Source organism: Truncatella angustata, assembly GCF_020726525.1.
Source record: "Truncatella angustata strain MPI-SDFR-AT-0073 chromosome Unknown BKA67scaffold_7, whole genome shotgun sequence".
Lineage (NCBI taxonomy): Eukaryota > Fungi > Ascomycota > Sordariomycetes > Amphisphaeriales > Sporocadaceae > Truncatella > Truncatella angustata.
In genome coordinates this window covers 1,566,972-1,581,277 of record NW_025763387.1, presented here as the reverse complement: position 1 = coordinate 1,581,277, position 14,306 = coordinate 1,566,972, and the positions used below count along the sequence as shown (strand labels likewise).

The following is a 14,306-nucleotide window of genomic DNA, read 5'->3' as shown; positions in this document are numbered from 1 at the left end:
GCTATCCGAACGATTTTGAAACGTGGTGTGACGCGTTCTGATCATATAGTTCAACTCATCCAAAATTAATAAGTGCCTCATAGGTCCCGTCCCTGGTATATTCCCATGTCGATCCACGATCCACGATCCACTTTTCTACCACTATTCCAACCTTAGATTTCCTATAAATGAACCCGCCGCCAATGTGCTGAAACGCCTCGCTCTGGTAGTTGTCATCATCGCAACTCCGGTCGTAGGCCATACTTCCACCGCACGGTTCAACGATCTCAACACCTCTCTCGATAGATATAAATATAAAGTTGACGTCTATGACGGATTGGATTTCACAGATTTCTGTACTAGAAACAAGGATTATTCATTGGAAAGACTAAAATAACCAACGGTTGCGTAACTAGATTACAGAACCCCCAATGAGTTCACCGAGGTACTGTTCGGCCTCAACCCAACATCTGGCCACATCATTGCCCTTTACGACACGTCGCACATCTCCGGTACGCCCGTCTCCGCAATAAACACCTGCGGGTCCAGCATCGCAAATTTCGACCTAAGCACCTCGAAACTCGGGTCCGCTTCGGCGCGCGACGGCATCGCCTACGCTCGCTGTACTTCGGGTGCAGGAGCAACGCTAGGATAGCTTTTTAGTCGATTCCGTACCTGCGTATTTACCGCCAGACACCGGGGGATATGATATCGGCTGTCTTGTCTACATATAGACTCTCAGGGTGTCGAGAAATTCTGATTCGTTACGGCCTTGGTGTTCCCTTTCTGTGGCCCCCTGCCCAGACTGGTTTCTTCAGAGGATCGACGTGGTTCAATGACCGGCGGTTTACTGTCTATCCGAAACCGAATTTCCATAAACAAGAAATACAATCGAGGTGGATGCACTGAAACGAGGTTTTCTAGGATGATTCGCGCTGCAGCAGGACTGGATCAGCGGTCCTGAAGATGCGTTTCTGGACCTGGGATGGTACCGAGTCCTGTGATACGCTTCCCACCGTAGATTGGGGACGAGAAATGTTGGGCATCATAAGTCAATATTACCCTGGCTATCATCAACAATTGTTATTAATACTGTTAGGTATGTATGACTTTAGAGAGTGACCCTCCGTTGGGACATGGAGTCGGATTCATTGTCACTGTCGGGAACAACCTTGTGAGGTTCTGACCGTTCGAGCCACAAGAGCGAATCTGGTTTATATATTCAATAATGGAGCGAGTCGACTTGTATGACACCTCATACAATCATTGATTTTATACCGCGACTTCCCAGTGGTTAGGATAAAAGCGAACATTGATCTCTTGAGCGTACTCCACATCGAGGCCATACGCTAAATGTGGCACTCCGAAGTCATCAATTCCCAGCCATCGGTCTTGAATATACTCTGTTCAGGGCTAGTTCGACTATGATATGCTTCGAGATAAGTATTGAGCTAACTCATTCCATTTCTCCATTTCCGTGTATATGAAAAACTCTCAGGAAGGAAACACTCGTGCAGTAAAACGCCACAGTATTTCGTTCCTAGGTTAGGCGTTTTCTAGCGTAGTGGAGTGAGACTGTGGATTGCCAAGCATCCGCCTTTGAATTAGGTAATATAGTCTGTTGCAAACACCAGATTTTCATCGAGCAACAACCAACTCATCCGAATTGGTGTAACGGTCAACATTTCGCGTTTTCATGATACTTCTTCAAGATCATATACCGCGGAGCTCGGGGTTCGATTCCCCGATTCGGAGTTGAAGCGCCTCTGGCAGCGCAATCTTTTGCTCTCTAATCTCCCCGGGTTTCACGCTTTTTCTTTTTTAACCTCCATCTTGGCTTTGTAAGTGGTAATTGCGGCACATCGTCATGCTACATCACCTGCCATAGAAGGTCAAGAAAGCGTGTTGGGATACAATTGTAAACACGCAATTCCTAATAGCATTACCACATCGTATGTAATATACTCTATTCTGATGCGGCCTATGCGTTTTAGCAACCGGGGCAGCTGCTTTCTCGTTCAACGGCTCCCTCGTAACTGTATGCTCTGCTCTTCGCTGAAGTTCTAGGTTGGCAAGGCAGAATTAGCACAGGGTTGAGATTGCGCCAATGTCCATACCTTTACCTCGTACCTACTTGGTTGTGAGCCGGGACCACTATACTGGGACAACTGGTATGAGATCTGAGATAAACGGTTAGGCGCACCTAGTCCCAGTGACTGGGCGAACATGCGCACGCATGTAAGACAATTGGATGACTTCATGGGCAGACTGCCCAGGCTGAAAGAGATGAACAAGTCACGATTCTGCCTTCGGTTCTTGAGGTTCTCTCAAACCAGTGTTATAAAACGCACCTGCCCTCCTCCTTCAAGTCTCTACCCGCGCGTGCTTCCCCCCATAGAGGTCAGAACTCTGAACTTTACAACGCGCAACATGACGACAATAAAACTACCATCCTCAGGTACTCCGGTGACCCTGCCGGACGGCCTCTCGCAGCAAACGCTGCAAGACTTCTCGCCTTTCAACGTGAGGCCATCCCTCCACGAACAACAAAGTTTCACTGACGTCATTATCTGCTAACAGGAAAACGCAGCGTTGGCTCGATAAACTGACAAGTTCCCTAAAGCTACAACACACAAACCAATCGCACCCCTTTCATGAGGAGCCATATGCGCTGCGCGGCATAACGATCCAGTCGTACGACCTGTTCGGCGGCGAGCGCCTGGGGTTCCTGAAGCTCAAGGCGGACGTGTCGAACGACCAGGGCGAGACGCTGCCGGGGGCCATCTTCCTGCGCGGCCCGAGCGTCGCGATGCTGGTGATGCTGGTGCCCGACGACGTCGCGCCGGGGAGTCGGGAGGAGGAGGACGAGAGGCACGTGGTCCTGACCGTGCAGCCCCGCGTGCCCGCCGGGAGCCTGGAGTTCGTCGAGCTGCCCGCCGGCATGGTGGATGGCGGCACGTTCTCCGGCGCGGCGGCCAAGGAGATCCACGAGGAGCTGGACCTGGTCATCCAGGAGTCGGAGCTCAGGTCCCTGAGCGACCTGGCGGGAGGAGGGGAACGGCAGGAGCCAGCGGGCGGTGAGGGCCTTCCCGATGCTATGTATCCGTCTGCAGGTGGCTGCGACGAGTTCATCCCGATTTTCATGCACGAGCGCCGCGTGGACAGGAAGAGTCTGGACGAATGGACCGGTAAGCTCACCGGGCTGAGAGATCATGGGGAGAAGATCACGTTGAAGCTGGTGAAGATGAAGGACCTTTGGAAGGAGGGAAGGCGTGATGCGAAATGCTTGGCGGCCGTTGCTCTGTGGGAGGGCCTCAGACGAGAGGGAAAGCTGTAACTCCTTGCCAGACAAAACAAGCTTTGGGCATAAGCCTGAAAAAGGACATAATATGCCCTAAGGACGTTGATCCCAAACCATAAGCTCTTATATTGTACAGCAATGAGATCATTACGTTGGCGGTTCTGAAGGTCATGTAATTTGGGGACATACGGAATAGCATGGATTGAGATGGCTTAACATCCAGTGTCATGGAGATGGCAACTTGTAAAAAAAAAATTTTTAACAAAAACCCCTTTACAGAAGCCAGAGGCAATACTCTCATACTGAAAATCCAACTGCAATTGGATAGATAGCGGTCCATTGAGAAACTTGCCGCAGGAGAAATTGTTCGCCAGCAGTTTGTTCTAGTTAGTCTAAAGGCTAGGAACACCTCTCATAAGCAGAGAAACGGATGCAGGTTTACGAGTGAGCGCACCGGTATGCTCCATTCAACTGGGTATGTGATGTGAACAGATTGGGATTTGATGAGATTCATTTTGCACTAGCATGTCCAAACTGTGCGATTACCACATTCATGCGAAATCTTCTTTTGGGAGCACTATATTAAGCCTCTTGCAATAAGCACGAGAAAATACAAATAGAGTGAGCTGAAAGAGGAGAATCCAGGTAGTTCCTGTGAAGAAATCTAACCTTCGGAAGGGTATAGACATAAAAAAAAAACATAAAAAAACAAAGGAGGATTCAATGTGGAATAAATTAGCTATGCCAGTACAATCGGGGAAGCGCCTCAAACGCCGGTATATTCCACCCGCAGCTGGGGCGGTCCTAAACCACAAAATTCACTTCTGCTTATGCGTCTCTAACTCTATATCACAGCTTCTTCTACTCTTTCAGTGTTATCTGCTGCGACGCGCTCCTTCATCCTCGCTTCCAGGCCGCTGCCTTCTTCGAAACTACCTCTACGTCCCCAGTTTCTGGGTTGCCTCTTCAAAAATGCGCCCACGGACCCCAAGTAGCCCTCATGCCTGAGGAAGTATGCTTGCTTTTCTCCTTTACTCCAGAATTTGATGGCGTAGCTGAGCGTGTTCATAGTCTGTGGATGGCCTCTGATAAACGAGCCTCCAAAATATATGTTGGACAGGTTGTGTATCTGGGACTGCAGGTATGCGATCTGGCCAATATTGTTGGACACGGCGTAGAGGAGTGACCTCGACACGTCAGCTGCTGAGAAGCGCGACTCGACTGCATGCGTGGCTGACGACGGACGGTTAGCATGTCGGGAGGAGTGGTGATGGTGGTCATCTCCATTTGCCAAGCCACCGCTGTCTTCAGCTTCGGATTCGGCCTCACGTTTCATCTTGAAAACCTTTCCGAAGGAAGAAGCAATTGCCGTGCTCTTGAGGCCAATTTTGCCGTAGTCTGTTCCGTATATGTCTCCCACGAGCATGTCGACCTTGGAGTTGTCGCCCTGGGCGGCCATCTCAAGCATGTCATCGAACGACTCGGCAGGCGTAAGCAGGGATAGGAGACCCCAGAGTGTGCCCCCTCCAAGCGATGTACCGCCGACGCGCTCGTACGTTCTTGGGCCGGAAACCTTGAGCATGCTTACACCGGAGCCGATGTTGACTAGCATGTACGGGTAGATGTTCTCTTTGGGCTCTTTGAAGTGCATCGGGTCGGTCTCGGAGTAGGTAAAAACTTCGCGGGGGATCTCGGTAATGAAGAAGTCAAGACCTGGAGGAGCATGCGTGAGCTTCGCTTTCCTGTCTCGCAACGGGCCATGGTTTGATTGTCGAGACAGACTTACCTATTATCAAACACCCCATTTCATCCTCCCTCACGACATCCACACCTAGCCTTTCTCGGATCTTGTCGTAGAACTTGTACGCGCCCCCTCCTGTGGCCATGACAAGCAGGTCGCCAGATCTAGACTCATTGAGGGCCAATTGCTTGTCTTGGAGGTGCTTCATGAACTCGATACAATCATCGATGCGATCAGTCTCGAAGTTAAGGAAGTTGAGCCGACCGCCGGGTTCTTTGGAATGGGCCTCGCGCGAGAAGTAGACGAGCTTGGCCAGGGAGCCTCCAATCTACATGGTGTACCAAGTCGAAGTCAGCAGCTAATCCCAACCCGAGAGCTGAGCAGCCCTATAGAGGCGAGGCACGCGACCCAACGGGTTGAATGCGGTACTTACATCGACAGCTATGTGACTAACAACAGCTGTATGATTTGGCAGCCTGATGTCTTTGGTCTCATACGACCTGGTAGCTTCGAGAGGTGCGCCATTTCCAGTTGGGGAGCCCTCAGGCGTGTCTACTATGAATGCGCCCTTGACGTTGATGCGCACTGAACCGGGGCGCACGATGGTGCTGTCTATCTCTGCGGTGTTGGTTTCGGTGCGCGGCCTGCGACGAAAGACTGGCTCTTCTGTGCTGCTCGTGTCTGCATGTGCCTCTGCTCGTGCCTCTTTGTCTTTCTGCTCGTCTGTCGCTGCCGGGGTCGCGCCTACAATGGCAGCCTCGGCGCGATCGGCCTGATTGGTTTCGTTCGGCATCGCGGGGTCGGAGGTCCTGACACCTATTTTTTTGGGGGGGTTTTTGGAGGGGTATTTCTCAGGTGCAGGGAGGTCGCCAAGTACAGATTAGGGGGCTTTGTTAAAAAGTGTTCGGCTGTGACAGCCAGTAAATCCCTCGTTTATGAATGCATCAGAAGTCGAGGTTTTCGAGTGAGTGAGCAAGTGAGTGAACGAGTAAGAGGGAGAGGGAGAGGGAGGTAGAGAGAAAGCACAGTTGATCGGAACCTCAGATCTTGGGGCAATGTTCATGAAATTGTGTCTCGGTCGCAACTGGCAAACACAAGCACAAGCGCAAGCACATGATGATTTCCGCGCAGTGGATTACAGTACGGGGTAAGCAGGTCCATTGAACGTTGTGGAGTTCGGGGTCTTGTCTCACGGGTTACGGCATACGGCATACGGCATGCGACACGCGACATGCGGCATTGAGTTTGGGGGGGAGGTTGGCATTGCCGACTGTCATAACAGCTGCATGCTGTGGTATTTAATGAACATGTCGTTTATTTCTCCCCTTTTGCAGCAGAGCGCATCTGCAGCGTCGCACTGGTGTACATCATGGCCGGCAAATCCCCGTCTACCCCCAACTTAGCAGCTTCTATCGATAACGCTCAGCGCTCTGCCCTGCCCTGCCCGAACCCCAAGTTTATTTGCAGTAGTGAGCATTCAACATTAGTCTAAGCTTAGGCTAGCGAACCTAGTGCTAAAGCTGTTCCTTTTCTGTTTCGTAAAAAGATGTAACTTAGCTACTGCACATTCCTCCCCGCCTCCCCATGACACACCTGAAGCCAGTTTCCCTTGCAGCAGCGTCTGCATGTGGTAGTCTCATAAGAATAATATTTATATATATATATAATTATGACTCTGTCCAAAATGCTACGATAGATATGTCATGCTAACTGCGACCATCAATCGCTCATCCCTGTTCACTGCACAGCCTCAAGCGTGCATTCGTGCCAATCGTCTTTTTATTTCTGTTTGGTTGTAAAGTTCAATCAAGACCACAAGTTTTAGACCAGTAACTTCACTTAAAACAAGCAGTTCAGCAGAACGAAAATCCTGAGGCACAATATACTAGACATTCCTTTTGTAGAGAGATGTTTTCCCCTCAAGGAACCCACGCTCCTCCTATGCCCGAGAGCAAAAGCAAGACCTCATGTAATATCACTACTCGCAAAATCCGCAATCTCTACACCATTCAGATTAGCTAGGTTGAGCCAAAGGAGAAATCCCATGTTATCGTCTAGACCACAATCATTGCACTCTATAACACCCTTCACACACACTCTCTGTATCCACAGATTTGACAATACACTCTAGCATAGCGGCTTTTGCCCTCCTCCGAGCACGGCCATTTTCGACAAAGATGGAAGAGGACCATAGGCAGAAGAAGCAGAAGAAGAAGAAGAAGAAGAAGAAGAAGAAAGATTCATCCTGAAGGGAACTTACTCAGTTTGTCTTCTGGCTTCCGTCACTTCGCCACTGCTGATGGGACTTGACATGACAAGAGTGGCCAGAAAGGCCAAGGAGACGAGATATGTGGGAATCTTCATGCTGGAAAGATGATTCCAGAGTTGAAAGTTCTGGAATCGTGGATGAGAATGTTTTATGCGAGTGTTGCGGTTGAGATTGTGTGGCAGTCGACGCTTCTTATATGCCTCTTTCTTGTTCTTTTTTCTTTGTTCATTGTGCAGAATAGCAGGCGTATCACCAAGGCACTTGGAACGGTCCGTCCCGAGGTCTCAGGTATATTCACAATAACCATAGCAGATCATGTGATGGCGAGCACGGCTCCAGCTTTTAAGTGCATCGAAGGCACAGTAGTCTAATGACACAAGTCCGTCCACCAATGGCAAGCATAGGATATATGATCCCATAACTCATGAAGACGACGCGGCGTCCTAAATAATAGATGTATCCAATCATGAGACCGGTCATAATGTAACATCCCTCTCGTTGAACCACTGATTACGTGGGATGGTCCATGTTATCCTGCTGATGCTGTTTAGGAGTCCTAAAAGTCTTGTCATTTCACACGACTACGAAGAGCATCATCGCTGCGGGCCTAGGGTTAGAAACATTCCCTGTGGTTTACGCCAAACGATTCGAAGTTCCTTATCTTCACCCTAGCCATTGTACCTAGCAGCAGACTGCCTATCCTTTCAGTTGGAGTCAACGGTTACACATAATCTAACTGAGGAGTTACTATCGAGCAGTTAATTTTAAGTACTAAATCATGAGGAATATGTATTGCTGTGGTTCCTTGGGTTTGCTCCCATGCGCGGGATTTCGTCCGGATCGGTATACGTACTGCGGCCTATGCTCCTCGTTTTGAAATAGGAAATCAAACATAGCACATAAGTAAAGGGGGGTAATCAGATCACAGTATCACTTGCATGTTGCGCAAAGGTAAGACTTCTGTCGTTACAAGCAAGCATGATATACGTCTAGCTATATATATGAGAGTGTTACAAGCCAGCTGTGCGTAATCGCTCCTGGATTATGTGCTGATGAGTTCAGTTGTGATCGATCTGCATTCTATGGGAATATCTCAAACACGGGGAGGGATGACTGAACCTGCCTCCACTTTTATCCCATTTCTACCCTTGATGGTCTCTGATCATATCACAACGAGAGTGCACAGTTGAAATATTTTATGTATAGCATTACAAATATTGTAGATTCCCCCCAACGTCTATCAACGTAAATAATATCCGTGAATGATAAGGTCGAGATACCGAAGTTTCCCTCAAAAGTGGTATCAAATATAAGTAGTCATTTGTCCAAGTCCCACAAACACCAAACCCAAAGCGCAAGACTCCTATTCAAACCTACCCTTCGTAACACGTAAAAGACCCAAATGACTGTGAAGTAAGACTCCACCAAGCGCTAGTATAAATAAACAACAATGAGAACAGGGGGCATACACTACCGCTGAAAACGAACGTCACATCCTAGAAGAAGCCGCCGGCAGGGACCGCGACAAAAACAGCGGACAACACGGCGCTCGCAACGAGACCGATCATGACGCTCTGTACGAAGATGGTGTCCTGGATCTGCCGAAGCGCGGGCTCTTGGATCCAGACCTGGCGGTCAAAGACCTTGCGCACCAGGCTCCGCTTCTCGTACTTGACAATCCAGGGCTGCTCCTCATAGCTGTTGACGGTACCGAGCGACTCGAAGCTGTGCTTGCCGAGGTCCTCGCCCTCCTCGTCGACGAACAGCTCCCAGGGCCGGATATGCCTGTGGTGGAGACCGTGCAGCACAATACACATGCCCTTGTAGGACGCGACGAGGGTCGCGACGCCAATGACCCAGCCGATGGCAAAGAGCGCGCGGTAGCCTCGACCGACATGGCTCAAGGTCAGAATAATGGCGCCGATCGTGGCCAGGACAATGGTAAGGTAGCCGAGAACACGGGCGAAGCAGACACGAGCCGGGTTGCTATTACAAATCGACCACCGAACGAAGTTGGGGTGCGCTTGCTTGCGGAGAATGTTCTCCGTGGTCTTGACGATCAGCCGGAATGCCGACGGGTGTGTGGTGTATGCGAGCGCCTGCATGGTGGCCTGAAGCTCGCGGCCCGAAAGGTTGAGTTGCCGCGCGGCATTGGCTGCAAGATATGTGGCGATGACGCGATCGATCTCAGCCCTAAAAGGTTGAATGGTGACTGGTGAAAGGTTAAAAACGCTGTCCAGATGTTTGTTCCTGTATGTCTCAGACTTACATGGCTGCTTAGCTCCCGCGGCCGAGAAAGTTTCCTCCACTTGCGAGCGGTACGTCCCGTGAGAGGAGAATACAGTTGATGCATCGTCGTTGCTGCCACCAGGGGTCCGTGGCGGCGTTGTGAAGGGATCTCTGCTTTCAGAAATCTGTTCGCCCGCATTTTTCTCGAAATCAGTACCTCGAAAGATTATCGCCGCAGGTGGCTCTTTTCTGATCTTGTCGGCAGCATCCTTCATGATTTTTGCCAGTGTCCCGTCCTCCATTGTCTGGGTCCACTCCGGTGCCAAGAACTTATCCCTTGTCTGGGCCTCATGGAAGCGTTTCTCATAATCGCGGTGCCAGAGGAAGAACTGTAGGTTTTCCGCCGAGTGTTCAATATAAACTAGATAGTTCATGAAATCTCGAATGGTCATGGGCTACAAATGTTGTTAAAATGAGTACGATTATAATCGAAATTAGAACTTACTGGACAAGTGCCCCCACTGATGATCTTGTCAAATGTTAAAGCATCCGGAACTCCAGATGAATGACCAGATTGGCCTGATTTAAGTGACCCATCTTCTTTCTCCGAGAGTCCATCATTGCTAATGTATCGTCGGAATGAATCCCTGTCCACCAACTGGGGACGTCGATAAGTGAGTGAGAGGATTCCCATCTTGAACAATGATATCGATACTGGCAAAGTGAGACACTCTCCCGTTCGCAAGTCGATGCGGGGATCTCGAGTATATGTGTTGAGTCGAACGTTACGATTTAGTACGAACCGTAGGGTTGGAAGATGGTTGAACTCTGATCAGCTGGGATCGGCGGGTAGGACCTAACACATGTTCAGGCACGACAGGGCGTGAGTGGGCAACCACGAGATATAAAGTTTAGTGCTTGGACTTGCGGCACTAAAAGGGGAATCCCTTCGCGTCTAGTCGGACGACTCGAGGTGGATGGGCTTGTCTTAAGATGGGAACACCAAGTATGAATGGGTTCGAGAGGATACCTAGGATTCCGAAGGCCTCCCAACGTAAGAACTTGGTCCTCTAGCGATAAGATTACATATTAATTAATATGCCTAATATTTTACGCGTGAGGACGTTGTGGCTGTATTACGAAACCTGGAGACTGTCAGTGAGTAGATTTTAATCCGCTTGCCTAGAGCCACAGTAGAACCAAGACGGCTCGAACTAGCACGCTTGCGAGAGTCATCACGTTACAGTACATCTCACATGGGATAATGAACCGAGAAGACGATGTACCCTGGGCCCGTATTGGCTCACAAGAATTTTCAGAGGAGGAAGTGCTGAGTCCCGCCATGGTCCGGCACTACGTCTACTAGCAAAATGGTCAGAGCTGAAGACAGCAAGGTCTACCAAAGGAAAAGCCCGCCACATATATATCCACCTTCAATGGTGTAGGTCCCGATTGGATGATTGGTTGCACAGGCACCGATGATGGTAGCATCACCAAGGCCCGAGACTTACATAAATTTCGTCAAGGTTTGAATTTGTTATCATGGTATCCAACGGCGTGGATTTCATTTATTTATGTATATTTTTTGTTCTTTCATAACACCGTCGACCTTCCGATGTCAACGTTGAAAGCACTCATGGTCCACTAAATATATGCAGAAGAATCACGGCAATGATTTTATGTTTATGGAATTTGATATTGAGAGCAGCTGCAATCATGTCAAACGCAGGAACGATTCAGGCAGCCACAATTGCAGGAATAGAGAAAAAGTCATGACGTTTATAAGCGGCTGGAATGTACAGCGCGGGCAGGCTGTTCCATCTTTCCCGATTCAACCCACAACCATTTAGCTGGAAAATTAACGAAATGCAAGCTTATGCTTGGGCCCGTCTCGACTTGCCGCTTCATAGCCTTTGCAGATTGCCGATCGTCGATCGACGTGCATACCTATGCAGGTTGGTGGGTTCTTCATTCCCAAACCCTGCTATGGTTGTGAAGATGATAAATGAAGACTGAAACACGAGCTCAGATTCCGGCCCCTTCACTCTTTCTCAAGAAACTTACCTATTATTTCCATCATAATTTAACGAATAATTCTCATTTTGCTAGAGGACCCAAAAAAAGCAAGATCTCATAGCGTGGTTTAGCCTGCAAGACTAGTACGACGCCACGGAGCGCCTCCGCACACTACAAGCTTGCCGGGATCGTGGGCAGATGCCAGCGCCAGGCAAAAAAACCAAAAAAACCAAAAAAACCAAAAATTCCTATTTGAAGCCACGCTACAATATTTTCTTGCGCTTTACACTGGGTTGATGCTAGCTGATCAATCTCACGAGAAGTGCCGGACGACGTTTTGCTCTCCCCACGGACTGTGCGAGTTACTAAGCTTCTCGCCAATCGATGCTATCGTTTTCCTGGCACCGTTCTAAACATCTGTCATCCAAAGTCTCGGGATTATCGAGCTTCGAGTGCGGCGGCAACGGGTTGCGGGTCGTCCAAAGTCTAGATGCTCCCCGAACGGCGACCCCTACACTCAGTGAGCAGAGCCTACCTGGCTTACGTTTCATTGTTACGGTGCTACGGTGAGAGAAGATATCGATAGTGCATTTTTGTTCTGTGTGGGCCATGGCTGTCACGGCCGTTACACACCGTAAGACATTGCTACCCCTAATAAGCTATGCATGCCCCCCAATCCATTGGGAATACCCTCTTCAAATCCGAAAGAAGAGATTCCATCCAAAGCACAGCAGATCCCCCCAATTTCGGACTGACTGCATACGTCAAAGTTGTCACATGCACTATCAGGAGTCTGGGAGTCTCATGGCGTAGTCCGTGGTCAAGCACAACGATGACTCGCGGGCAACAAGAATACCAATGCGCAACCCGATTAGTATCGATCTACCGGCCAACATGCCGGATCGACAAGCTCACAGTGGGATCCGGGGTCCAAGTACTTCTCACGTGCCAGTACAGTACAACTTTGAAATGTCAACCTCGTACGATATTGTAGTCGAAGTGGCTGTTTCTACGTCTGTTCGCACGAATCAGTTGAGAAGAGCATCCGAATATCAACGGAACGGGTTAGTTGGAACGAGTCGTGAACTGAACGTGCGCCGTATACTAGTATATCCTGCCGTAGGTACACGTGTCTACCTAGTCGTCGCTTGTACCCATCAACTTGAGAGGTTGACGCAAATGCCAAAAACATTATCCAACCCAGTGAACTCTACATTTACCAGTGTTTTTCCTCAATGTTGACCGTGTTCACATCAATACCGCCCGTGAACCACCTCTCCTCGTCGCTGATTTTGACATCATTGCCGCTCATTTGCCGCTTCCTCATCAAGCCATTATCCGCGAACGTCCAATCTTCCAAGCCATATGTCCTCCACCACTGACCCTTCTTATCGTGCCACTCGTACCAAAACTGGACAGCACTATCGCATATGATTCAACATGACTGTATTTGAGGAGTCTGGGTTTTGTACTGACATTTTATTTCCTTCAAAAGCAAAGAGTTCCTTGCGTAATATGTAGCCATCCTCCTTTTCCCACTTCTTAGTTAGGAATTCAGCGATGGCATCGCGGCCGGTGAGGAACTGATCACGGTTTCGCCAGATACTGTCCTCCGTGTAGGCAAGCTTGACCTTATGCGGCTCTCTGTAAATCTGGTCTTAGCGATCTCCTCCCTTTGTGGTTACATCAATGCCATTCGAGCCCGGGCATCAGGGACTCACTTTGTGTTCCATGCATCCTGTGCTGCTTTCACTTTTATTTTGGCCGTCTCTGCCGTGAACGGAGGGTACGGGGGTCTTCCTTGCTCTGAGGACATGGTGACAATAATTTAGTGACCTGAAAACTTCTGTGGGAAATGTCTTCCGGGACTTCAAATGGGTATCTCGGGCATGCGAATAGGTCAGTGTGATCAAACACCTCGATGTTTGTTTGCTTCTTCACATTCATTAAGAGGCATTGAAAGCAGCGTCATCTTCGGTCTGTCTCAGTCTCGGTAGTGCCCGGGGCTCCACATTTGCATATGACTGTCCAAAGCAAACCCCGATACGCAGCGGGGCTTGTTCGGGATGTTCAATAGGCTAGGCATGGCATCATTTTCAAGGTACTCCGTAGCTGTGCAGAAGGCTGTGCTACAGGAATCCAATGGAGAATGGTTGATGCCCTTGAGCTCCATGTCGATACCATCTTGTTGCAATGTATCTGTTTCACGATCGCGTTGACGAGGCGCTCCATTTCGTCGGGGATAAATTTCAGATTTTAAAGACGACGCGTTAGCCAGCCCTCCTCGCTAAACCCTCGAGCGAATGCTGCTGTGAGTGAGATAATAGAAGACTTAGAGTTTCTTAAGCTCTTCTCACTACTCCGACGCCAGCCAGATACGCTGGCTTATATAATTGATGGATCACTAACCATCACCTAGTGGTGCTGCATGGCCGCCTCTACAATTGCCTTCATGATCCGCACCTGCGATGCCCTCGATGTAAACCTCGGCCTACAATACAGCGAGGTCATCTCGAGCACACCTACGAAGACAAAGAACAGCTCATCGACGAAGTCAAGGCCAAGAATCTGCCTATACCCAATTGCTGCGTTCGATAATAGGAAAGAAGTTGAAGTATCAATCATTCAGAGAGCCGACAATCCAGTTTGTACACATTTATGATCGCAACGACGTACTCAGATATCCACGGCACACATGATCGAAAGCGTGTCAATTTCAAATCTATACAATATTACAATATCTAATCTAACATACTCATTATGCCGCCCTC

General features: G+C 49.2%; 6 protein-coding genes and 1 non-coding gene across 7 annotated transcripts; 4 read left to right on the top strand and 3 right to left on the bottom strand.

The window, feature by feature from the left end:
* Positions 1–551: 551 nt before the first annotated feature.
* BKA67DRAFT_575675 (uncharacterized protein) lies at positions 552–953 on the top strand. Its single transcript, XM_046103516.1, has one exon. It carries the CDS (start codon positions 685–687, stop codon positions 886–888), a length of 204 nt encoding a protein of 67 aa, XP_045955251.1. The 5' UTR covers positions 552–684; the 3' UTR covers positions 889–953.
* Positions 954–1,639: 686 nt separating this feature from the next.
* BKA67DRAFT_t135 lies at positions 1,640–1,734 on the top strand. The gene has a single exon. It is a non-coding gene; the product is annotated as a tRNA-Glu (tRNA).
* A 675-nt stretch (positions 1,735–2,409) lies between these two features.
* Positions 2,410–3,316, top strand: BKA67DRAFT_661697 (uncharacterized protein; the record flags this gene model as incomplete). The annotated part of the gene is made up of 2 exons (XM_046107866.1): positions 2,410–2,502; positions 2,570–3,316. 2 exons carry the CDS (start codon positions 2,410–2,412, stop codon positions 3,314–3,316), a joined length of 840 nt encoding a protein of 279 aa, XP_045955250.1.
* An 808-nt stretch (positions 3,317–4,124) lies between these two features.
* On the bottom strand, positions 4,125–5,814 carry BKA67DRAFT_522716 (pantothenate kinase-like protein; the record flags this gene model as incomplete). Its single annotated transcript, XM_046098403.1, has 3 exons — positions 4,125–4,993; positions 5,067–5,349; positions 5,455–5,814. The coding sequence occupies 3 exons, from the start codon at positions 5,812–5,814 to the stop codon at positions 4,125–4,127; spliced, it is 1,512 nt and encodes a 503-aa protein (XP_045955249.1).
* A 2,972-nt stretch (positions 5,815–8,786) lies between these two features.
* Positions 8,787–10,213, bottom strand: BKA67DRAFT_522068 (uncharacterized protein; the record flags this gene model as incomplete). The annotated part of the gene is made up of 3 exons (XM_046098339.1): positions 8,787–9,502; positions 9,560–9,974; positions 10,025–10,213. The coding sequence occupies 3 exons, from the start codon at positions 10,211–10,213 to the stop codon at positions 8,787–8,789; spliced, it is 1,320 nt and encodes a 439-aa protein (XP_045955248.1).
* Positions 10,214–12,751: 2,538 nt separating this feature from the next.
* On the bottom strand, positions 12,752–13,351 carry BKA67DRAFT_522740 (uncharacterized protein; the record flags this gene model as incomplete). The annotated part of the gene is made up of 3 exons (XM_046098408.1): positions 12,752–12,956; positions 13,012–13,179; positions 13,257–13,351. 3 exons carry the CDS (start codon positions 13,349–13,351, stop codon positions 12,752–12,754), a joined length of 468 nt encoding a protein of 155 aa, XP_045955247.1.
* Positions 13,352–13,559: 208 nt separating this feature from the next.
* Positions 13,560–14,303, top strand: BKA67DRAFT_575662 (uncharacterized protein). Its single transcript, XM_046103515.1, has one exon. The coding sequence runs from the start codon at positions 13,964–13,966 to the stop codon at positions 14,195–14,197; it is 234 nt and encodes a 77-aa protein (XP_045955246.1). The 5' UTR covers positions 13,560–13,963; the 3' UTR covers positions 14,198–14,303.
* The last annotated feature ends 3 nt before the right edge of the window (positions 14,304–14,306 follow it).

What these genes read in the sequence shown, in the direction of transcription:
- BKA67DRAFT_575662 (XM_046103515.1), top strand. Translation starts at nt 13,964, where the DNA reads ATGGCCGCCTCTACAATTGCCTTCATGATCCGCACCTGCGATGCCCTC.
- BKA67DRAFT_575675 (XM_046103516.1), top strand. Translation starts at nt 685, where the DNA reads ATGATATCGGCTGTCTTGTCTACATATAGACTCTCAGGGTGTCGAGAA.